The 26,099-nt window shown below is 41.4% G+C and overlaps 1 protein-coding gene across 2 annotated transcripts in view; it reads right to left on the minus strand.

Annotated features, from left to right (window-relative positions):
* Nucleotides 1-8,321: 8,321 nt before the first annotated feature.
* The window catches only part of DAB1 (DAB adaptor protein 1), a 446,271-nt gene continuing 428,493 nt past the window's right edge, over nt 8,322-26,099 (minus strand). For both annotated transcript variants that reach the window (XM_082615228.1, XM_082615227.1), the window contains 2 exons: nt 25,163-25,290; nt 8,322-9,055 (listed from right to left, as the gene is read on the minus strand). In XM_082615228.1, the coding sequence (XP_082471354.1) occupies nt 9,029-9,055; nt 25,163-25,290 (155 nt within the window). In that variant the 3' untranslated portion in view covers nt 8,322-9,028. The remainder of the gene's footprint in view (nt 9,056-25,162; nt 25,291-26,099) is intronic.

Raw genomic sequence — 26,099 nt, forward strand, 5'->3', positions numbered from 1 at the left:
AAATTATTATATGAAGAATATATTTATGATTTCTATGTAATTCAAAAATACATAGAACTTAAATTTACTATTAAATACAAATTTACAAAACCAATGGCAAAATAAGTTGGCAGAGAGAGCAGGGTTAGGAGCAAACTTATAAGAGCTTTATACTTATATATTTTATTTTTACTCTACTTTTAATTTTTATATTTGAGAAAACAGATAAAACACGCCTTCTAAATAAAGCAACACTACTATCAAGTTGTAAGTGATGAACAAGGGGTTTCATAGATGGACTTAGATTGCTTCCCTTTGATCATGTCGTGATCTTTTGGGGTGGGGAAAGTGGGGTATGTTGGCGCTGTGCCAGCAATGAGAAGGGATGCAGACTGCAGGGGCTTGGAAATAAGAATCCCTGGGCACTCTTCTTAGCCCATCTTACCAATTGCCGTGATCCCTAACATATCTTTGGTTTTCGGAGTGGAATTTTGTGCCTGCTGTGTTAGCAGACTCATTCTCTGCGCAAAAACACAACGGTCCAGCCCTCCCCAAACCATGCTCACCTCTTTTGAAGAATGCAGGCAGGGCAGGACACCTGGCCCTTCTTATGGTCCCCTTGAACCTGTTTAGAGGATGATAGTGCATCATTTAAACCTTGTCCAAAGATCAGCTTCCTTCGAGAAGGGGATTCACGGATCTCTATCAACTGCTTCATTAGCAGGGTCTGAAGCTTAGTGAGAAATTGCTTCTGTGTCCGAGTCTGTTTTGTTGATTCTAATCTCTTTTCTCCAACCAATACTGCTCAACATCACCAAATTACCTCTAATAACAGTTCAATGGGTACTTTTAGTCCTGATGCTAATTGAAGAGTCAACTTGCTGTATTGGTGTTTTAAGAACCCAAGTTCTGGAGTTAGACTGGGTATGAATCACAGCCCTTCCAACAGCTACTTCTGTGACCTGGCTACTTTCTCTTTAAGCCTGTGTTATTATTTGTAAAATGGGAACCATAGTAGTTTAAACCTCAAAGAGTGCAGTGAGGATGATGAGCTGAAATAATATAGGTAAAGCATTTCACACAGTAACTGGCACAAATTGAAAACTCAACAAATATTACCTATTATTATGACACCTGAAGAGCATTAGCACTTTTGTCTAATGGTTCTTTCTTTCTTAAAATGACATTTTTTTCTGCTTAAAATGTAATAGATATTCATTATAGAGAAACTGGAAAACAAAACCAAAAATTTCAGGACAAAGGATAAAATGGAAGTCATATGAATCCTATTACCTGGATTTTTGCAGGCTTTTTTCTATGAATGTATGTGAATGCATATATTTATACAACCAAATTAGATCATAATGTACATATGATTTTACACTCTGCTATATTGAATTATTAATGAAAAAATGGCATGGGGAGCCCTGGGACAAAATATAGGTTCTACAACATTATTTTAGTGACTGCATAGTCCACATTCATAAATATATACTTACTGATACTGAAGATAAATGGGAGAGACATGGCCCTGTCTTCAAGGAGTTTATCATTGACCATGAAGGCATAGCCTCCCATTCTACAGCTATAACATGTAGACAGTCTCATAATATGGAAATTTAGATTTCCAATATTTCTCTATTACACATAATAAATGAAGAACATGTCAATATCTATTTGTTCACTATCATGGGAATTTCCATCTTTTAAATTTCAATCTTAGACATGGAATTACCATGTTGAAGATAATGCAAATTTTAAAAGATTTTGATTTAAAAATATCTTTGAATCAAACACTCAAAGTGTTTGAGGGTGTCTGTTTCCTCATACCCTCACCAACACAGGGGTAATTATCTTTTTAATCATTGCTAATCTGATAGGAAAACACAATCTTGATGAATTTCTTTGATTACAAAAATTTATGCAGTTAAAGAAATACTTTTTGGCCCTTAACAATATTGGAAACATAAGGTATGTAGCAACATAAAATTTCAAAAAGTACAATAAAGTTTAGGTGAGAAGTTTGTTTTCTCCCTCTTGAGGCCCCCCTCTCTAGGGTTACTCACTGCAGGGATAGTATGCGCCTCATATTGCTCCATGAAAACAAGGACTTTACTTCCCCAGCATATAGAACAATGCCTGGCACATAGCAGGCACTCAATAGATACTTATTAAATGAATAAGCAGTTTCATGAATATCATCATAATAATTTTCTATGGATATATAAACATCTACATACATATTTTTTATACTATTAATAGAAATGGGAACTTACCAAACCCATTCTTCATATATGTCTTTGACACTGTTTCATATAAGATTATTTAGAATCATTTCATTTTTTAAAAACACTGCATCATACTGTAATTTAGTTAATGTCTCCCTATTGATAAAACATTTTGCTGTTTTCTACTTCTAGTTCTTACTTATGGGCCCTTTGCATTTCTTCTTTGGGAATTGTTTGTTCATATTTAGTTATTTTTCTATAAACTTTTTCTGTAAGCTTTTAGGAGCTTTCTGTGTATTCAGGATAATAAAGCTTTGTTTATAATGTATGCTGTAAATAGTTTTCTAATTTTTCCATGGCCTTTTAATGTTGTTTATGGCACTTTTTACATAAACATAAATTTTTATGAAGTTAAATCTCTCCATATTTTTATAAGTATATATTTTTTGCATTTGGTGTTAGAAGACTTATGAGGGCCTTTTCTACCTCTACATGAATATTCATTAATTTTTTCTCATATACTTTGATGTCTACATATGATACATTTGATATTTAATTTATATGGATTAAATTAACTATATGGTGTGAAGAGTCTAACTTTTACTAACAGCGTTTATTATCCTATTTCCATTTATTGAATAGTCTTTATCCCCACTGATCTGAATACTTTCAATTATCCATTAATCAATCATACACTAATTTCTTGAGCTAACTTCTGTAGCTTATAGTTTCCCTGATCTTGTTATTCTTTGTCCTATACCAGTAACTTTAAATTATTTTAGCTTTATGTTTTGAGATCTGATAGTACATTTATCTTCATTACATTTTCTTGAATATTCTCACATGCTGTTCTCTTCAGATATGCTTTAGAATATTATTGAATATGAATATGTTGTTGAAGATGCAGAATTGAGATTATGATTGAAATTGCACTGTTGTAAGTTGATTAGGGAGGATTGACATTTTTATAATCTTGAAACTTCCTCCCTGAATTTGTTCAGTTACGTTGTGCCTTTTGACAAGGTTTTGTAATTAAAAAAAAAAATCTAGATCTTACATATTCAGTATTAAATTTATTCTTGGGTATTTTATTCTTGTTGTTATTATTAATGAAATCTATTTTCCCATTAAGTGTTCTAAAAAGTTATCTATAGTAATATAGAAAATATTGATTTTTATATATTTATTTTAAAACGAATCACCTTAATTCTTTTATTAGTTTTTACAGCTTCTGGTAGATATTTCCTATTAGAAAGTATTATCTGCAAACATTGATAATTTTCTCATTTTACATTAAATACCTGATTTTTCTTATATCAGTGCATTGCACTGTCTTAAATTTCAGAATGTTATATGATAGAGGTAATGGCTGACAGCCTCCATCTGATTTTAATGGGGATGCCCTCAAGTTTCACTGCTATGTTTCCTATTGGTTGGAGATCAATGTTCTTCATCATGTGAAGGAAATTCTCTAATTCTAGTTTCCAGTGTTTTTCTTGAAGAAGATAATGAATTTTATCAGGTGTCTTTCCAGCATCCACTAAGATGAGACAGTCTCTCTTGACCTATTAATCTCATTCCAAGAATCAACTTTATTTGGTCATGGTTTACAGCTGTGTTTAATATGCTACTATTTAATTCAGGAATTTCTGATTAATCATTAGAAAGATTAGGCTATAATTGGTACAACTTGTTTGATGTTTTATTATTCTAGCTCTGAAATATTAACTGAGAAACTGTTTTTTCTGTGTTATTCAATAGCTTAAATAGTACATCATTTTCTCCCTTCATTTACAGCTACTCCAGGCACACCATGCTCATTGGCTGTGCCAGTTCTGCTACAGCTTTTGCCGCTGCTGCCACTGCTTCATGATAGACTCCTACTCATTTCTTAAGACCCAACTCAACCATCAGCGCTCCCACCATTCCCATAGTATCAGCTTGTGCCTTTCTTCCAGCACTAATCCTACTATAATTTATTCATCTATTAACTGCTTCTCCCTACTAGAATCTGAACTTCTTGAAGTGGGAATAGTCATGTACACATCTTAAAAATATTTCTGAATCTCCAGTGCTTATCACAGGACCTGGTACATAGCATGTGCTTAACAACTCTTTGTTACATGAATAAATCCATGATACATTTTTGCTTTAAAGTTTGCCAGTGAAAAAATGTCAGAGATATGTGTATGCTTCTTTGCCTTTCTTTGACAAAATAGAGATAATAATCACTTATTGCCATTCTGCACACTTGGTAGAGTTACTGGGATAATAGATGTGAAAGGATAAAGTAAAAGAATTAAACACAAAAATACACAATAGTTATCACTCTTTCTTTAGTATTAATAATAGGTAATGTGGATTGAGCACTTACTATGTTCCAGGTATGAAATTTTCAAATTTACGCCTCATAGCAGCCTTATGAGGAAGATATTAGTGTGTTTTACATGTGAGTGAACTGAGTGTTAGTGAGCTTAAGTGACGTGTCTGAGGTCAAACAACTGGAAAGTCGTAGAGCCAGAACCTACGGAGACTTCCTGATAAAATCAGGTGCATCCAGGGTGGTATGGCTGTAGACCATCAAGACTTTTCTGAATTCAGAGACAACATCTGGAAGCTACTTCTATACTGACTTGCCAGTAAAGACAGTGTGCTCCACTTTTGGAAGAAAAGAGACAAATGATGAGCAAAGGGTGAAGATCTGGTCAAATACTCGACTTCCCAGGTTCTGCCTAAGGTTAGTGCACAGTAGGAAGAAAGAAAACTATCGAGTATCAACCTGCTCAACTTTTGCATCACTTGTTTCTTTTCTGATGAAAGCACTTAACCATCGACTAAGGTTTCCTTTACTTTTAGTTTATGATAGGATGTTGCTTCATTCTAAAAGAATAAACATGGACTGTGTGATCACTGACCACCTTTCTTTTATCTCCTTTGAAAGTCTGAAAGGGTACAAGACAGGTAAGAAGAAACAACTTCCCTTTAACAACTAAGTCCTAGATACTTGAGCTCATGGCCCTGAGCTATGGGTAACTGACTTCTATAATCTGAAGTGAGACAGATTTCAAGGTGCCTTCCCAGGAGGCATGGTACTGTTGCTAAAAGTACAGTAGGAAGAAGGACAGCTTAGCATTTCATCGCTGACAAGGTGCCAGCCCTGATCACGGCTTATTCCCTCTCCCCACATCCTTGCTCGTGCCCCACTCCAGGCTGTGACCCCAGCGTGAGTGACAGAAATGGCAAGAGGTTGTTCCGAAGATTAAAGACCCAAGTCACCAGAGGCTGCTGCTTCGCGAGAATATTTAGACATTTTCCACTTGGCAGTCATTAATATTCTTCAGCAAACGATGAACAGAAAAACCTGTTCAAAAAGGTTCCCTCTTCAGATCTCTGTATCTTGGATGATAAAATGAAGGCCAGGGTTTTTGTTTTGAAATTAAATATTTATTGGATCGGGTTAGAGTTATCACTGTTTTTGAGACTAAAACTGGATTTTTCTTTTGTTTTTTCAAAAATCTAGTCATTTTACTGAAGAATCCATTTCTGTACTAAATCAGTTGGGTAATGCCGGGTATGATTTTTCTAATAAGACACTACTTGCAATGGAATACAGAAACACTCGAAGTATTTTATAGAGGGTGCATGAGCAATTTGACATCACAGAAATCCTGCAGACAGAAGCAACCATGGAAGAGAGGAAAGAGACTTGGAGGTCAGACCCTGGGAACTACGACAGCCTCTGGGTAAGCTCATCAATTCTGTTCATTGATAGCTGTTTTATAACATCTCTGAGTGTCAGTTTCCTAAGCTACAAAATGGGGAGCATATTTCTTTTCTTCTCAGGGCTTGTGTAAAACTTTGGAAATGATAGCTAGAAAATGAGTGACACATATAGATACAGAGCAGCACAAGAGTGGCAGCTATTATCCCTATTTTAACATAAATACTGAGAATCCGTCACTAAATGGCTTGAAAGCCATTTACGTCTGTTTACTTTTTTTTTCTTTTTATCGTTCAGGCACCGTTGCTAACAATTTCCTTGAATTTAAACATCTTTTAAAAGGTTTCAAAGCTTTGAAGGTTGATTTCAATGAAACCTGTTTTTATTCTAGGCGTTTTTCCTACTGTCATTCTGAGTAAAACAAAAACCATTTGCTGTCAAAACAACAAGGGTTTGCTCTGAAGCACAAAATGAAAGCAGGTATGTCTGCCTGATTTATTTTGGCATCCGCCTAGCAGCTAAATAGGACACCTTTTAATTTGTCACTTCTTTAAGATTCAGTTAGGTTGGAAAAGTAAATCACCAGTGCTTGGTTTCAGCTAAACTTGAACTACTTGGGCAAAAAGGTATATTTTTTTATCCCTCAGACACATACCATTTCAAAAGCGCCAGTTACAGAAGAAACTACAAAGTTGGTAACATACTTAAGATACTAAGATTTAATGTTTTTAAATTTTTACTTAAACTGGAGGAAGTTAGAAATTGAACTTATTTATCAAAGATCAACTAGAGGTCTGCGAAGAGGCATAGGTCAGGCTTTTCAACAAGACCATGTAGAATTATTTAAAAGGGTGAATATCCAGCTTTTAAAAAAATTAAAATCAACTATGAGTAAAGAGACTCGAAATTTAAATTTTAACTCTACCATCTGCTAGCTGAAGAAGTTATCCGATCTCTCCAAGTCTCAGTTTCTTTATATATAAATTGGGGATTGGGGCTTCCCTGGTGGCGCAGTGGTTGAGAGTCCGCCTGCCGATGCAGGGGACACGGGTTCGTGCCCCGATCCCGGAAGATCCCACATGCCGCGGAGCGGCTGGGCCCGCGAGCCATGGCCGCGGAGCCTGTGTGTCCGGAGCCTGTGCTCCGCAACGGGAGAGGCCACAGCAGTGAGAGGCCCGCGTACAGCAAAAAAAAAAAAAAAAAAAAAAAAAAAAAAATTGGGGATAACGTCTACTGTTTAGAAGATTAAATGAGGCAATGGCCATACAGCATGGAGCATCTATCGGGCACATATTGGCTGCTCAACAAGTATGAGGCGCTATTATTCAGAAAGGCCTCTGTAACATTTTCTAACAATTCCGTCCAAGAGTGAGCATTTCTTACTGTATGAAAGTTGTTTCTTCTATTTGGCCTAAATTTATTTTGCTGGAATCCATTCTCTCATTTTCTCAAAGTTGTTGGTAACATCTGTTTAATACTTTGTTTAAGGAGGCCAGATTGAGGGCATGTGTTTATACAACCATTAACATAACCATTCCTTAACAGAGGTGCTTTTTGGCATCCCAATGACCTAATCATAATCTGTATTCTGGCTGATTACTGGATCAACCAACTGATTTAATAACAAGAGGAAATAAAAATGACACACAACACATACATACACACATAAATGCACACACGTGCTTTTCTTTTTCTGTTCTTCAACATATATAAAAGTCAAGGTCCAGCTTCAGACTTCTTTTCCTTTTATGTTTTTTGTGTGGAGTGTGTGGGGAATGTGAAGGAAGATCAATGCTTCCTTCTTTGAGTCCCTTAAAGCAGATCCTCTTTTTTTTTTTTTTTTTTTTTTTTAAAGCCGATGCTCTTGAAATGAACTATGGGGCAACTCTTTGAGAGTCTAGGTTAAGTTTGGTCTCCCAACCAACGGTTTAGCAGGTTTTCTGTTTATTTTTTATTTTTTTAGTAGAAGACACAAATCTATAGGGTGAATCCTGGGGTCTTTCCCAACTTTGAAAGTCCCATGCTAAAGGTGGTCCAAACAGTGCATCTATACCTGGTGTGCTTTTTCTGACAACATTCTCCTCATTCCACACTGTGGCTGATTTTCCAAGCGGAGCCAGTACCTGAATTGAACTGAAGACAAACTGATCTAACTCCTCAATGAAGCTCGCTTTTTCTGGCCCAGTGCCAGGAAAACAGAGGCCTTCACCTGGTCTGATGGCAGCTTTGAGAGAAGCAATTTCCTCTTCCAGTCCCTCACCTGAATATCCGGTAGAAGCTTGTGGAATAAAACCAGGCTAAACTGTTGTTCTCAAACATGTTTATTTGTAAGAGTTTTACATGGAGTGTTACAGAAATTAATGGAAAATTTCTAAAAATTTTGCTGTTCTGTTGAATGCATTGTACATAAAGTTAAAAATAATGTGTCCATATATGTTAACAAACTGTCATCTGAGGTAAAGTTAAAGTAGGTCTAGAAATGTACTGCAACAGTCATTTTCTCTTTCTCATCTTTATTAAAAAAATATGTGTCAGAACGCAGAAATTGAAATGAACCAAACCCACAGAGTAAACATTTTTTTTTTTTTAAAGAAGGTGCCCGGTACATTACATGATGGGGTTTCAGTAGACACTGGGATGAGTACGAATTATCAAAAAAGTCTTGCGGCATGTAAAGATCGGAGAGCTATGGGGAATGGGGACAGAATGACAGGTGGTGTTTCCCTGGTTTCAAAATTTAAAGTGACAAATTTCGTGCTAGTGAAGAATGAGGAATTAACAGTTGTACATGTGGATTTTCTACCAATCTGACTGGAACTGTGCAGACTCCCCCATGGCCTTTTGGTATTGGCACCTCAGCTCTTTTTTTGGAAATTTCACTGTATTCCTGGGATAGGATACGGTGGTTCTGAGTTCCCCAAACAGTGCTTATTAAACAGCAGAATTCTGCCAGTGATAACATGGATGGCAGTTTAAAATCTTGACTTTATTCCGCTCACTTTAATGCATCACAGGGGCCATCTTCTTTAAGTTCAGAGCCAGTTACATTTTCAACCACATTCAGTGAATGATGACAAGTCCACTGGGCTGTCACTTTCTTCTATGAAATGAGCTCCATACGGTGTACCTGAAATAGCAACATCAGCCAGAGTTCACCTTGAATGTGTCAGAAGCAACCCACAGAATCAGTGGAAGGGTGTGATACTGCAAGACAAACTCAAGACAGCCATATTGAGGGAGGAGATAGCACCACTGGTTTAGAATCAGAATCATGGACAACAGAGCAATTTAAGTCATTTCCCCATGGGAACTGCCTATCTCATCAAATCCTCAGAAAACACAGTTGAACTGGTCTCAGGACAGCTCTCATGGTTATCACACCTCTCCCATTTTCCCCTTCATGTGGAAGGATCAACTCATCAAAGGTATGCACATTCCTGAAGAAATCATGTCAACCAACATGTGACAGCTACAGAGGAAGGTAAATGGCCCTTTTCACCTTTCAGGTTCTTTAGACTTTGCACATTAGGGTGACGCTTACATCTATTCTGTAATGGACATTTTTCCAGTTAACTGGAAAACATTCAGATTCCAGTGACCTGATAGTGTAAAACTTGGGCTTCAAACAGTAACAATCACCTTGACGTATCAATTATTTTCTTCGTCACCAAGTATACCTTCTTCCAAACCATTTTAGTTTCTATTGATATGAAGAATCAAAGTACACAGGCCAACTGAAGTCATTCATATCAAGGTAAATCCTACTTTTCAAATTTTAAAACCAAGTAAGAATAATCACCCCCACCCCCAATCCAATTCATCACATGATTTTTTAAAGTTTTCTTCTTAGTGTTAAACCACTAAATTCAACATACTGTAACTGCATAGGAACATCAGGAAAACACATCTGACCTGTAGAACAATTCTCTGTAGGGCAAAAAATATATAGATTCTTTATGAAAATCATGTGCTAAACATACGAACCGAACACTGCACTTTTTGTCTCATAAATGTAAAAAAAGGAAGCTTAAACTCTTCTGTTTCACGTACAAACAGTCCAATGATGTCTACGGGGGTCGCTGGGAGTGGAGAAGTGGGAGGGAGTTTCAGAATCTGAAACTGGAGTTTCAGTTCACAGGCCTTCAGAGCGTGAACTGTCTCCTTCTTGTTTTATGCAGAGGGCAGGTACTCTCGCTGAAAGGCTTAGATTATTAGCTGATGGAGTCACGTGCTCCCTTCCTGATCACTAGCTGCTGATTGGCCGACTGCTCCTGCCCGCTGCCCCTGAACTCCAGCTTCCTACCATACACTCCAGAGTAACATCTGGAAAGTGAGCCCCATCCATCAAGTTTGTCACATCTTTCACTCAATCTGCTACCTTCTCTACAGTGTAATGGCATTATTAAAAAGCATTTTCATTAACATCTATATTTACAAAAAAAACTGGCAATTTTTTTTCATTAGAACTCCTTAAAGCCATTTCCCTTAAATATTTAAAGAGTTTAATGGTAAGCTTTTTTTTTTTCAAGTTATAAAATAAAAATCCCATTTGAATTTTCTGATGTAGAAAAAGAGATACAGATGAACCATTGTGACCACGGAATCAGTTTGTTACTCTGAATATTCAAGTCACTATTGTTCCATTAGAAAGTCGGTTTCTAAGATCTCAAGCCACATTACCAGGATTGTACCATAATTATTTGGCAAATGACTTTTCTTTGAAAATGGCACGTGGAGAAGACACTGTCTGCATAGCATCACAGCAGCAAGATATCGGAAAAATAAAAAATCTCATTTTATTGGACTTAGAGTTTAGAGCTTCTGATGAAATCAGATGCATTTTTCATCTTTCTCATCAATGGGATTCGATGTCCTTTCCTACTCACAGAGTGAAGGTTAAACCAAAAGCTGTCTTTCTTCACCAGGATGCAGAAGAGCTAAAGGGTTGTTTTGGCAACATTCTTGATCAAAAAGAATCATCAACCACTCATCTGTCTTGTGATTTCAAGTTAATTCATTTCATATGAGGTTTTTTTTTTCCCAGTTCGATTTCTTCACCAATATCTAAAAAAAGTCAAAAGCAATACAAAAATTTGTACACCCATTAATTTTCAAACATGACAAAGAAAGGAAAGGGGAAAAAATGGCAGACCAGGCCTTGTGGAGTGATGTAAATACATCATCCTATTTGGAAAGGCATATGGATGATGATATTGCGGTGACAGAGACCTCTTACTTTTGCCTAAATGACGTCAGTGCCAACCCTGATGTAACTCTCTGAGGCCTGTCACTCCAAATTTGATGTCTTTACAGTGGCCAACCAGTAGAGAAATAAAAAGAGAACTATGGTTTCGCATACTGGGTCATCTTAAACCCACGTGTTAAGAGAGCTTAGACTCTTTGTCAAGTAAGCATTTGCTTGATTTGTGATTTAATGTTGGGTATGATTTTTTATGCTTTTGTGTGTTTGTTTTTGTGCTGCCATAGATATCTGCCAGTGGTTGCCAAAAACTCTTAGTTCCCTCTTCCAAACGAGTTCCATTGGGCAATCAAGAATTTCTTCGAGGGATGAGGTGAGGTGAAAGAATACAAGAGAGCCTGTCGCGATGCTGATTTCCATGCCAGTCTTGAAGCACCCGCCACAAGCCCACATTGATGCTATTTCTTAGATTTGTTGATCTGCGCATAAAGAGGCTCCAGCTCCTATGGACAGAGGAACAAAGTGAGATCTGCTCTTTTCCGGATAGGATTTTCTGAGACAGCATGGGAAGGAGGGTTTGGGATTAGAACAGAATGGTGACAGTTTATGATGAATGACCTTAGGTTATTTTGGGATTATTCAATCATGGTGCGTATCATTTTGGTAACTTTTTTATCCTTAAGAAGAACAACTCACCCAGTTTTGCCCCTGGTTTTCAAGCTGAGCCTGACTGCCTGTTAGGGAAATCGCAGGGTCTAGTAGACAGAGCTGGACCAGCTGTGTGATATGGACAAGATACTTATACTTTCTGAGCTTCAGTTTCCCCAACCACGAAATGGGAATAATACTGTTTATCCTACATGGTTCTTGAGAGAATTAGAGAGAATATATATAAAGCCTCTAGCACAGTGCTCAGCAGGAACAGGTCTTCAGAACATGGTAACAATGATCATGAGTTAAGTGGACATTTTTCCAACACGGTTTTATGAAATCCACTTGAGGCTGCTGAAATTCCATCTCCAACCGCTCTTTGGTTTCTACAAGCAGTGATGACTGGGTGCACTTTGGAATAAGAGAAATGGCAATCGTGCCGTTAGCTCTTAGTTAAAAGCTTCTCGAACTTGTTTCGATCCACTCAGCTGTGTGAGGTTTGGCGGGTCACTTGCCTGCACCCATGGCGCTGTCCTAAGACATACACAAGGGTTTTCACCAGCATATGACACAGCAAACCTCCAATCCAAATGTAGATGGGAAATGGTGTTTGGCCTTGTTGAAATCACTTCAGACTTCAGTTCATGTTGAAATGGCCCAGGGTGCACTGGCCAAACAGATCAGGTCAATATTCTGGTCTTAGGCATGCAGAGGCCCTTCTATTAAAGTTGGCCTTCGGGCCTCCCTGGTGGCGCAGTGGTTGAGAGTCCGCCTGCCGATGCAGGGGATACGGGTTTGTGCCCCGGTCTGGGAGGATCCCATATGCCGCGGAGCGGCTGGGCCCGTGAGCCATGGCCGCTGAGCCTGCGCATCCGGAGCCTGTGCTCCGCAACGGGAGAGGCCACAACAGTGAGAGGCCCGCGTACGGAAAAAAAAAAAAAAAAAAAAAAAAAAAAAGTTGGCCTTCATGCTGTCACTCTTGGATATTTGTACCAGAACTAAATGGACACAGTGACATCTTAATTCTGTCATATTTTATATATTAGCCTGCCTCTTGCCATGTGAGTAAAGATCCATTTTAACTGCTTATTTTCCTGGAGAAACAGATTGAACTGGCATTCTATAGCTTCTCCTGTGTGTCTGGCACCATGCTAGATATTTTCAAGTACATTGTCTTTTGAAAACATCACAACAGCCTTGTAAGGCAGGTGATTTATCTCTTTTGCAAATGAGAAACCAAGCACAGAGAAGTTAAGTAGTTTGTCTATGGTCACACAGCTAGTAAGTTTGGGACATGGGACCTTAAAGTAAGGTCCAGTGCTTTTTCTCATCTATTATAACAGCTGCCATTAAAAAAAAACAAAAACAAAAACCCTTCAATCTATGGTGTTGTAGAGTGTTTTGGAGTTTATATAGCACCCTTATGTCTTATTTTATCTGCCTAACAGTCCTGGGAGTGGTTTATATTCTTTCCATCTTCATTTTGCAGATAAAAACTGAAAATCAAAGAGGTTGTGTGATCTCAAAGTCATTGTGCTGCCTGTCATGGATTTAATATATTGTACTACTTGCTTTTATTGTAAAGTGGGGATGGGTTAGAAGATAATTTTGTCCAGACCCATCATTTTACAGATGAGGAATGTAAAGCCCAATGAAGAGAGCTTTGGTTTCCCCAGAGTCACAAGGTTACTTAGTAACCATGCCATGAATAGAATCCAGGACGCCTGAGATCAGGTAGGTCCAGGATGTCTTCTTCTAGAACTCATCATCTCTGTATTCTTTCAGGAAGAAGGAGCTTCCTACCCTTTGAGGCACCCAATTCTGTGAAAGAACAGACTGCCAATTTGTCCCTTGATGCTTTCCACCCATGGGACTTCATACCGGCCTTGGAAACATAAAGAACAAGTGTAATACTTCCTCTAAATATCTGATGATAGAAAGTAGGAAAGCCCATTCTTCCATGCCCTACTTGAGTTACCACTTTCCCATTCCATCTGCCGTTTTACATGTGGACCCAGAACTGTAGGTGCACAATGAAGGTCTGCTGAATAAATGAATGTCTAGGATACACTTTCTACTTTTTTCACTGTTCTGATCCCTTTGTCCTAAACACACTCTCCCTTGGCTTCATTCTCCCGTAATTGAATCAAAAATCAAAATCTATAGCAAGATGATTTATTAAGCACCTAATCTATTCTCTGCCAAGGTCTTGAAATGTTTCAAATACCTGTGGTAAGGCTAAACATGGAACTTTACTATGTGTTTGGGTTCTGGGTGTGAGGTGGGTGGAGCAAAGCTAGATAGAGTGGTAAAGTGGTGAAGTACCACTACTGGGAAACAACATTTCCTTTTGCCTACGCTGGGCTACAAGCATGCATGTTCATCTTTCCTGGGTAGACGTTCTCAGCTCACCCTGCTTTTTGGATGCCCTAAGAAGTCTGGCTGCCTTGATCTCACCCTACCTTTGCTTTATTCCAATTTTGGAAACTAATTTATTCAACTGAGAATGACACCTAAAAACAGAAGAAGACAGCAGGCTCAGACAGGGTAATTAATGCCACACTGCATTAACTTTCTGCGGCTGAGATAAATATTCACACATCTCCTGCTTGCCGGAATTTAGCTTCCAATACCCATCACAACAGTGGTAACGACTGCAGTCAACTCTCAATTATTCCCACTAATGAAGGGGAGCAGTGGTGTGTAAAACCCCAAGCAGCAGATAATCCCAAAGTCTGACACTCTGATGCATTATACGTTTTGGCAATAGCTTTACCTTCCTTGTTACAGAATCTTAGGCTGTCAGAGCTGGAGGGGAGCTAAGAAATCATTTGATCCAGAAATTTCTGACCTGACTTCTGGCAAGGTCACCATGGGCTCTTTAAGCTATTTTCGACATTCCAAAAAGCCTAAATGGAATCACACATTAACATAACACGCTGTTGATATTTTTTGTTTTCTTTGGTCAGATCTGACCATATCTCGGCCCTGCTTCAAATCTTTCAACGGCTCCTCATTACCCACAGGGTAAGGTCAAAGCTCCTTCACTGGGCACATAAGACCCATTAGTCTTGTAGTCCATTAGAGCTAATAAATGTCCCTTCCAGACCATGAATCAAAAGTTACCCTTCCTGGGACTTTCCTGGTGGCACAGTGGTTAAGAATCTGCCTGCCAATGCAGGGGACACAGGTTCGAGCCCTGGTCTGGGAAGATCCCACATGCCACCGAACAACTAAGCCCGTGCACCACAACTACTGAACCTGCGCTCTAGAGCCCGCGAGCCACAACTACTGAGCCTGTGTGACACAACTACTGAAGCCCGTGCGCCTAGAGCCCGTGCTCCGCAACAAGAGAAGCCACCGCAATGAGAAGCCCACGCACTGCGACAAAGAGCAGCCCCTGCTCGCCGCAACTAGAGAAAGCCCGTGTGCAACAATGAAGACCCAATGCAGCCAAAAATAAAAATAAATAAATAAACTTATTTTTTAAAAAAAGTTACCCTCCTGTCACGTACATCATGCTTAAAAAAATTTCTTATGCTTCTGTCAGAATGATCTTTCTGAAATGGATTTTGTCATGCCAGTTTCCTGCTTAGAATGACCCTCCCAGCTCCTTAAGCCCCCAAGGATAAGGCAGACTCCTCCGGATGGGCCACAGGGCCCTTCCAACATGGCTCCCCCTTCCCATCCGGCCTCATCTACTTCCTCTCTCTCCTAGGCTTCTTCCCTGTACCTTCTTCCCTGTTGGTCCCCCCGATATGATGGGATTTCCCATCCCTGAGACTCTGCCTAGACAATTCCTTCCACCTTCAGGACCTCTCCTCCTCCCGCACCTGGGGGTTCATACTTTCAGAACCAGCCCAAATAGAAGGGCTTCCTGGACTATGCAGGTGACGTGGACCACTCTGCCCCTGGACTCCAGCAGTGCCCTGTGGAGTCTACACTGCCATCATGTTATCTCCTAATGCCTTCTAGACAGTGAGCTCCGCTGCACCTTTCATGTGAGCATCCCAAATTCTGAGCCCAAGCTTGGAACCTGGCAGGTGCACCCACTAACAACACAGAATGTGAGGATGTGAATGAGTGAATGAAAAGTGTTTCTCTTACTGGGAGTTGGCAAACACTTCTGAACTTTAAGCTCATTTGTGAATCTGACATATTAATAATCTTCATTTCTAGAGGACAACAAAGTAGATAGAAACCATGCAGTAAAGATGAAAACAAATCAACTCTCCACCCTTTGACTTAAGTTGAATACCCTGTTTTCCGGGAGGTGCAATGAAAGAGTGCGAGCACACAGATGGGAAATCGGGCAGATCCAGGCTGGTATTCTGACTGCCAACTACTGCCTGCAGCCATAGACCACCGCGAACACACGTGCACTTGAACAAGTTCGGTTTATTACTCATTACAACGAGGGGAACCACGGGCAAGTCTGGAAGAGGTGATTAGAAAGGGCTTCTTATAGGTTTAGGCTTATATTAGATGTTTAGGGGGAGGGTCAAGAAAGTAAGGCTTCTCTCTGGGTTGGATGCTTTCAGGAAGCTGGAGTATGATTATCTTAATAATTCTTATCTGGAAGGCAGGTAGCATGGAACAAGGCTAAAGCCAGGAGAGAAGAATATTCGGTCATTTTTGGAATTTGGACAATGTTCCTGTCAGCCATGGCTACCGAGTGGTCTGGATGTGTCTTGACCCATCACGGTCACAGAACGCTTTGTGGGATGCTGACGTTCTGTGAAATTGTTTACGTTCAACAGAACACCAAGGGCCCAGCTCTTGGCTGTCAGGCTGCTGTTCTCTTTCTCACTGTCACCTACTTAGTAACCTTAAAACTCCGTGTAGGTTACTTAACCCTTCTGGGTTCCGGTTTTCTCATCTGTAAAATGAGTCTAGAAATCCTCATTGAGGATCGAAGGAGTAAATACACATTGACTGTCTGGCACAGAGCCTGGCATGGAGGAGGTACTCCAAAAACGGTTAGGTTTCTTATGTCTGGGCATGTGGCTCTATCCTTCCTTTACAGAAGATGGTTTTAGGCCTAAAAATCACCTGTAGGTGGCTTTCCGAAGTCCATCTCCTTCATAGACACTACTTCATAGCGTAACCGGGCTGCTAGGAAACCTAATAACGGCACAGGATCCGCCTTGGGAAACTGTGTAGAAAGAATGCGGGGTTAATCTAAAGGATCTGGTTGGACGGCCCTGTGGATGGCAGAGACTTCCACGTGTTTGCAGATGACTTTAAGTATGAAGTATGAGCTCACGTACAGAAGTCAAGTGGAATCACAGATTTAGAGTAATAATAGCTTATATTTACAGAAACCTTTACAGTCTCTAAAGGGGATTCCTCGATCACATACATGGTCTCGTTTGGGCATCGCGGAGTCTGTACCCTGGGTATTCCTATCTCCATTCACAGGGAAGAAGCAGGGCTCACCAGAGTTTGGTGACTGGCCCAAGGTCACTCAGCAGCATAGGGCAGAGCTGGGATATAACCAGCTTTGTTATTTTTTTAGCTTTTGTATTGCAGTAAAATAGAGCAAAGCATTTGCCATTTTAATCATTTTTAAGCATACAATTCAGGGACATTCATGACACTCATCATGTTGTGCAACCATCACCATTATTTCTAAATCTCTTTCTTCACCCCAAATAGACTCTGTACCCATTAAGCAGTAACTTGCTAGTCCCCCTGACCCCCAACCCCTGGTAACTAACCTCTAATCTACTTTCCATCTCTATGAATTTACCTATTCTTATTTTTAAATCAACTTCATTGAGGTGTGATTTACATACAATGAAATGTTCCCATTTTAAGTGTACAGTTTGATGAGTTGTGAAAAATATATACACCCATCTGGCCCTCCCCAGAGCAATCAAGCTATAGAGCATTTCCTCACCCTAAAATCTTCCTCAGGGTCCTGCTCAGTCAACCCTTCACTCCAGGGCGGCAACCACTGATGTGCTTTCGACCACTGTAGATTAGATTTGTTTTCCTGAGCGTTTCTTGTAAACACACCCAGCTCTTTCCTGAGCCCACTGTCCTCTCCACTGCCCCATGACCTCTTTTGTAAAATGTCAAAGCAAGAAGGGCCATCGATCTGACGGCTCCTTTCCTACAGGAAGAAATGGAGGCCCCCAGATGTTAGGGTTTTTGTTTTTTTTTCCCCCAAAGTCCGCAGGAATCAGTAGAGAGCCAGGAGGGCAGCCCAGGGTCTGGACTCCCCTTTCTGTGCTTATTCCCTCACTTTCCCTACCTGTCTCCACCTGTCTGGCTTGAAGTATAAAGGCATATAGTTTCCAATCACACATTATAATGAGCCCCTTTGGAAAAGCCACCTAAGTTGTGCTTATGACTTTGCATCCCTTTAATTTTTTTTTTTTTTTTTTTTTTTTTTTCTGCGGTACGCGGGCCTCCCACTGCTGTGGCCTCTCCCGTTGCGGAGCACAGGCTCCGGACGCGCAGGCTCAGCGGCCATGGCTCAAGGGCCCAGCCGCTCCGCGGCATGTGGGATCCTCCCGGACTGGGGCACGAACCCATGTCCCCTGCATCAGCAGGCGGACCCTCAACCACTGCGCCACCAGGGAAGCCCTACATCCCTTTAATTTTTATTGTGTTTGTTTCTGGAAAGCTTGGCCACATGGAGCAAAGGTATGTCCAAAACAAACGATGAGTGGGGAGAAGACGTGGTATGCTGAGAAATGTGGTCTTGGACGTCAGGTCACGTGCCATGCAATCTAGCTGCTGAGCAAGCCCATCTCTGCCCCTCCTGGGAGCCTGGGGGTAAGAGCCATGCTGAGCCATGCTGAGCCATGCTGGGGGTCAGACTGCAGCTAGGAGGTGAGCCAAAGCTTGAGGTCCTCAGCATTGCCCTGCCTAGGCAGCAACTTCAGCCTCAGGGTCTTTAAGCCCGAACACCTGGGCCTAGCTCAGCAGGGTCTAACGTTTCCTGGCCTGATAAAATGAAAAAGGTGATGGTAACCAGGGAGTGGAAATAAGGCTGAAAGAACTCAAAGCTTCACCTGAATCCATGAAAAAGGCACGGGGTTTAGAGCCACAAAGACCCCAGCAACTTCCTAACTACCTGTATGAACTGAGGAAGGCATTTCACCTGGGCCTCAGTTTCTTCATCTGTACGATGGGGTTTGTACCATCAACGTCATGGGACTGTAACACGTAATAAGCGAGCTCATATGACATAAGGAATTTTTCTTTTTTTTTTTTTTGCAGTACGGGGGCCTCTCACCGCTGTGGCCCCTCCCGCTGCGGAGCACAGGCTCCGGACGCGCAGGCTCAGCGGCCATGGCTCACGGGCCCAGCCGCTCCGCGGCATGTGGGATCCTCCTGGACCGGGGCACAAACCCACGTCCCCTGCATCGGCAGGCGGACTCTCAACCATTGCACCACCAGGGAAGCCCCCGAGATAAGGAATTTTAACAAGGGGCAGGAGTCTTCCTTTCCCTTTTATTCAGAGGAAAGGGAAACAATAAAGCTTTCTGACCACTTTCAGCCTGAAAATCTGGCCTGCAGAGTAGGAAAGTCTTCAAAATACAGGATGGATTTAATGATGATGCCGTAGAGACTGAAGTTGCTGCTAAACGCACTCACTTCCAGGGGTCTTGGGTGCTGAAACCCACTTGGTGAACACAGAGGTGCACACTCTGAGTTCCCGGGGGGTCTGCACATGTCCTGATCAATTCTGCACTTCCCCAGTAATAATTATAATGATGGGTACAAGTTATCTGCTTTGCAGATTTATGTCACCTTTCTTGACCTTGTCACGTAGCAGAGGAGGGCACTGAGGTTGCTGGCACCCGTTCTCTGCCATAAGCAGGATGGCCTGTCCTGAGTAGGTTCCTGGTGGTCAGGAGTGGGTCCTGGATCTCTCACAGATAGTCACCAGGACCCCTAATGAAGTCAACATATTTCAGGGACTTTTTCCTTCAATAGCCTGGGAGAAGGGTGCTGTTGGAAGATCTAGTTTGAGGACTGGGTATTCCATGCTCTAGCTGGGTGACCATGGGCAAGTTAGAGGGTCCTAGAATGTAAGCGCTAGAAGGGCCTGTGGGAATTGCTTTACCGACGAGAAGACACCAAAGGTCACAAATGAAGTCGTCTGCCTCAGGTCACAAGCAATTAAGTCAGGGAGGCTGCTAAAACCCAGGTGTCCCAGTCTTGGTTGAGTGCTCCTAAATTATTTAATCTGGGTCTAGGTTCAAATCCTAGCCCTATTACATGTGAATCGTGTGATTTCAACATGTCATGAACCTCTCTACCTTACCTGTCATATCTGTGAAATAGGAATGATAAAAAAACTTAAGAGCATTCCCCTGAGGATTGAATTAGGTGATGTCTATAAAAGTGCTATTAACATCCTAGTAATTTTTACATTTATTTTATTAGTAGTAGTAAATGCAAGGATACTTGCATTAGCTTCTGCAGGGTGATTCTAAAAACAGTAAGCGTGATCTAACTCAGAGGTCATCACATGACAGACAGCCCACTGGCCCATTTTAGTGGCTGCCAGTTTTTGTGTAAATAAAGTATTATTGGCACTCATCACACCCAGTCCTTTATGCACTGTCTTTTGCTGCTTTCCTGCTGCAACAGTAGAGTAGATTCATTGTGACAAAGGCCAGATGGCCCCCAAAAGTGAGTGTGCTGGCCTCGGGTCTAAATGATCGGTGGAGTCTAGGTGTGCTCACTACTCTAGGGTCTGAACACCATGTTGAAATCTCCATTTCTAGTCTTTTGTTCTCCAGAGTCTCATATCCAGCAGTCCACCGGCATCTCTGCTTGGAAGTTCAAGGGCACCTCGGGTACAAATGGTCCTAAAGTAAACTGGCCTTTTTTCTGCTCAAGCCTGCAGCTCTGCATTCCTTAGCACAGTGCCTGGCACCATTTAGATCCCCGAGTCAGGCAGGAACCTGGGGGTCATCCTAGCACATGCCCTCTTCTTCCTCACCTCTCACTTCCCTGCAGCCTTAACCTCCTCCTGATTCCATCTTTTCATATCCCTGGGCACCATGCCCATCTCTCCAACCTGGCCGCCACTGCTCTCAACCAGGCCTTCCCATCTCCCGCCTGGACTAGCTTGGCTCGGATTTGCCTCGGAGTGCTATGCCCGTGAAAAGGAGAGATTATTTTTCCATTTCTGTGGTTCTCTGTTTTGAGGCTCTTTGTTATGTGATTCTATTTAAAAACAGAATAGTGATAATAATGCCAAATACGTGTATTCTACTTTCAGAGCTTATAAGGCACTTTCATACTCATGGTATCTTCTGATTCTGGGAGAGCCTGAGGAGGGCGCTCTTGCTATGATTCATCTTCATCCATATGTGGTGACCGGGGGTTCCAGGGGCTAGCTAAAGTCCTGCCTAAGGTCACCTGCTTTGGAACCATAATTCAGACCCAAGTCCCCTGACTCTGGGCATTTCTTTTCTTTCCTTTTTCTTTTTTTTAAATCTCTTACCAAAAGCATCTGAAGTTCTGCTTTCTTTTCCCTTGAACACTATAAATCCATCAGGTAACATTTTACATGTCTTGGGTTCCCACTATGAAGATTGGTCTTAAAAAATGACAGTGACTTATTATTTATGGCAATATCTACTGTTACTAACGGAGAGACAGACCAAACAATTCCCCATTGTTACAGACGCTACTTTGACTTGACAGCTGGGAAAGTCTGATAGGCAGTTTATTTACTTAGCTATTTAACCAAATAAATGTTTTCATTTTTCTTTCATCTCCTCAAAAGCTAACATTTCGCCCTTAAAATTGCTCCAGCAACATATCAGTGGAGTATAAATTACCTGCCATTCCCACGCCAGCCATTATAATATTATTTGGGTTCTTTTTTTTGCCCCTGTTGACCCAGTCTTTCAAAGACATGTGATTCTCCCAGATGGGAGGGTAGGGGAAAAACGTGAAATAATTGAAGATATTCCCTTTATTGCTAAAACAGAAATTCTGTTTTGAGATTGGCCCCGAAGCTTCCTCCTGAGAGGATTGAGGCCATCCGTTTCCTCTTACTAGGGTGCAGTATGGTTTTAACTTATCAACAGATGTCACCCCTACCTACTCAGAATTGTGCGGGCATTTCTAATAAAAAGCAGCTGGAGATAATGGTTGCAAGGGTGATAAGAAGGCTGAGACTTGCTTTCCAACTGTATGGAGGCAGAGGGGAAAATAGAGCCATGGACGTAACTCCCCTTGCATGGTATCCTTTTTCCAAATGCCTGGAAAGGCCCTAAGAAATTGCAGTCAGTAAATTTCCAGTTGGGTGGATGGGTGAAGGGGATGGAGACAGAAAGATCAAACGTGGCTTATACTGCTATTGAAGGAGGGGCCCAAAAGGCTCATTTGGACTTCCCTTATGGGTGTCTTGACGGATGTGTCGGCAAGGCTGGCATCAGCCTCTTGGAATGCAATTCTTGATAGGCAATTGTGTAATTGACAGACTAAGCTTTCAAAGGGAGAAAACTGTTTCATGGAAGATTACAGTCCAGCCCTCCTTTGGAGCTGGGAGCTACTTATTATGATTTACATGTGAATCTAAGATAAGGCTGCTCATTTTGTGAGAAGTGAGAGGCGGCCTGTGAGGCCCTAACAGGGGTCCTTCTGATTATGGGACAGGGCGAGCCAGAAAACTAAGAAGTAGGGTTTTTCTTTTTCCTTTGTCCCAAAGCTATTTTGAGGCATATTGAAAATTAATTACCTGCAAATAGAAAGTAAAAAGCAAAACCTCCCAGCCAGTGGCCTGGGTCCTTATGGTAGAATTTATTCAACACGAGGACATAAGGGCTAAACGTATAAAATCCAAGGGAGTGGCGAACCACATTTATGGAGCACACAGGATGATGATGGGGGTGGTGGTGATGGTGTTGGTGGTGGTGATGGCAACTAACAGCTCTTGGGTGCCTTTCCTGTGTCAGATGCTGTGCTAAGAGCTCCACACACATCACCTCCTATGATTATTGTCCAAACAATAAGCTTATGAGGAGAACACTATTTTTACCCTCATTTTTCAAAATAAGATTAGAATTATTATGACATCTCATGAGGGTCACATAGCTTATAAGTGCTAGCGCCAGATTCTGAACTCACTCTTGCTCCAGAACCAGATTTTTTTAAGCCAAGTACCGAGTACCTGTCTCCATATGCTTAGTTAATGTAATGTATACATAAGGCCCTTTCAGCAAATAAGCAAACCAAGACTCAACAGCAAGTATGGTTCTTGCCCAAGATTTCCTGCTCTTAAGTAGCTGAGCTAGAATTTGAACTCAAGTTCCAAATTCTGGGCTCTTCCCACTAGACCATGCCACGTCCATTCACAACTCAACCCTGGCCTGGGGTTCTAGACAGAACATCAAACACGGAACAGGCTGAAGCCTCACAAAAGAGCCTGTACGACTGTCTCAAGCAGAACAGGCTCGTAAAGATGAGGGTGTGAAACATCGATCTGCAAATGCTGCACGTCATCTTTATTCTCTAGAAGAACTCAATTTTAGGATGATGTTGGCTGTTATGCTAATAAATGGCTCCTGTCACCTCTAGTTCATTCATCAAATTTTTCAAGGCAACGGTGAGCATGTGAAATAAAACATATGTAAGGGGTAGAAAAACCTCTGGGGGAATCTTCCCAAAGTGTCCACCCATCATCTCCAACTTTTGTCTCTCCTGGAACATGGACTCTGCCTGTATCACAAGTTCCCCAAATAGCTTTGCAAGACTGGATTTTTAGATGGGCATTTGCACGGCATGATGTGTTCTCATGTGCTGTCGTACCGAGGTGAAACATGGCAAAAAGTACGGTATGTGAGATACTTTAATCATAAAATCTATTAGCAAAATGCACTGTCAAAACACTGTATGAGCTTTCAATAACCATCAAAATAACTTACACATGAACTGCGACTGATTCCGAGGTATTGAATCCATTTATGAACAGTGAAAACTATTTACCATTTTAATGGTTCTGACAGTAATGTTCAGGCCTAAAAACAGAGCTCTGTTGGTAGGGCCTTGCAGTCCTACACGTTTATGGAAAACTAGAAAAGTATATGAAAATTGAACACATTTGTCAAGGAGTGACCTTAGAAACCATGCCTGGGTAACAAGGGGTACTTCTGTCTCCTGGGAGAGTTCACTTCATCAGCCCCTCTTTCTTTCCATAAAATCAGATGTATTAAAATTCAAGTGCCAAAACCCACTTCTAGTAAATGTAAGGACCCCTCTCTTGAAGCCGCTGCTGATGGAGTCTGAAGTGGTTTGGTGGCAAACCACAGGCTGTAGCACAGGTGCAAACAGCAGAGCCTCAGAAGCGAACGTGACACGTCTCTGAGCTTTGAATTCCACTTTCACGTCAGAGAGGGTGCGGGGGCCCCTTTTGGCCAGACAAAATGGACTACCATGCTCTCACATCTCTATCAATCTTATTTCAAGCACTGCTTGTTTTTGTTCCTTAGTCTGGCTTCTCAGTGTGTTTGGTGGGTGACCTTATTTTAGATCTGCAGAGTGTAGGCAAATGCAGTTGACACACTGCTTAAAAGATTGAAGCATCTGGACCCTATTTCACTGAGAAAGAATCAGAGTGGGCAGAATGTGTCCACCTCAGAATGTTGATGCTTTTAGACACCGAGTCCACGTTAAGTAGCATTGACCATGCCTCCTTCTATCAACAGCCCCCCCACTCAGAACATATCACTACTAAAATACGACCATTCCCCACTCCTCACCTCTACCCCTACCTCCCAATATATGTCAAAGGTCATGCATCCATGAGGATAAACAAGGTGGAAAACAGACACCAGGCAAGGCAAGATGATGCAAACACCAGGGATGTGACTTCAGAGGTAACAAACAAGCAAAAGGGAAAGCGGATGGCTTAAGGGTGGGAGATCAAAAGGACAGATACCTACCCAGACCTGTGCTATCTAGCTACCGGCCTGTGGACTTATATTATCACCACTGGGCTCACCAAAGGGATCACTGTTGGATGAGGCCTGTGACCCATCAGGCTAGAACACAAGAAGATAACACTTTTTTTTTTTTTCTTTTCAGTAATTGAAAATGTAAGACAGCTGGGCATATTTTCATGCACACATATACTCTGTTATTTTAAAGGAGGCAGCACTTCGTTTAGAGGATGCCACTTCCGCAAACGTGAGAACTTGTAGTAACAACTTAACGAAAGGATAACGGTTTTCAGCTGCTCATTTGAACATAAAAGAAAACGCCTTTAGTCACCCCTTTAGAACTTAAGAGTCTGAGCCAGCATTCTTTTCTACATAGGTTTCCTCATGCATTGTCCATTTCAGATATAGAGGGTTTAAAATTGAAGAAAAAAAAAAAAACCGAAAGAAGAAACCGGTCACTTACAGCTTCTTGCTCTTCACTTTTGCTGGGACTTTCAAAGCCCTCTTCAAAGATGTCATCGGTGGTCGGATCACTGGCGTGGGATGCAGAAGATTTGGATGGAGAGCTCTGTCTAGGGGCTGGGGTTGGAGCTACATAGAGACCATGCAAAAAAAGAAAACATCCTAAGTGTCCTGCAGCAACCGTTTATACCCCACAGAAACCTCGGGGATCTGATTATATTCGAGTCAAATCCCAGGACTCCTCCCTTCCTATCACAAGTCAAATCGGTTGAACAGTTTAATACCTCCTCTGTCCCTATTAATCTTGTCCTCTCACAAACGTGATGGTCAGGAAGGAGCTGGTGGTCCACAGGGATGGGTGAGGCAGCGGTCCTCAAGGGATAGTCCCTGGACCAGCAGCATCAGTCACATCTGGGAACTTGATAGTAATACAAATTCTTGGACCCCACCCTAGCTACACCTACTGAATCAGAAGTTCTGTGTTTCTGCAGACTTAAATTGAGACCTGCTGGACTACAGTCTTCTGTCTTAACTTCATATAATTATTTCAATAAGAATAAATAGAGAAGAGGACAGTGATATGCATTTATTGAGTGCCTTCTATGTGTCGGAAGCCATCAGAAATTTTACAGGCAATATCGCTAATCCGCGTAAAGCCTCTTCGAGGCCGGGGTTCTTCCAACTTTACAGATAAGGAAGGTGAAGATGGCTAAATTGCTCAAGGCCACAGACTTGGCAAGTGGTAGAAGCAGGCTTTGTATCCTGGCACATAGTAGGTATTTGATAAACACGTGCTGAATAGAGCGTCTCGGTGATCTGGGAAAATGAATGTAGCTGATGGCAACTTCACAGCTGGCACTTTTTTCCTTGTTCCATAAGGATCTCCATTTTCTGTCCTAACCTTCCCACATGTTCCTTGTCTCCTTTATCCCAGAGGT

The sequence above is a fragment of the Mesoplodon mirus genome (assembly GCF_964341445.2).
Source record: "Mesoplodon mirus genome assembly, chromosome: 3".
Classification (NCBI taxonomy): domain Eukaryota; kingdom Metazoa; phylum Chordata; class Mammalia; order Artiodactyla; family Ziphiidae; genus Mesoplodon; species Mesoplodon mirus.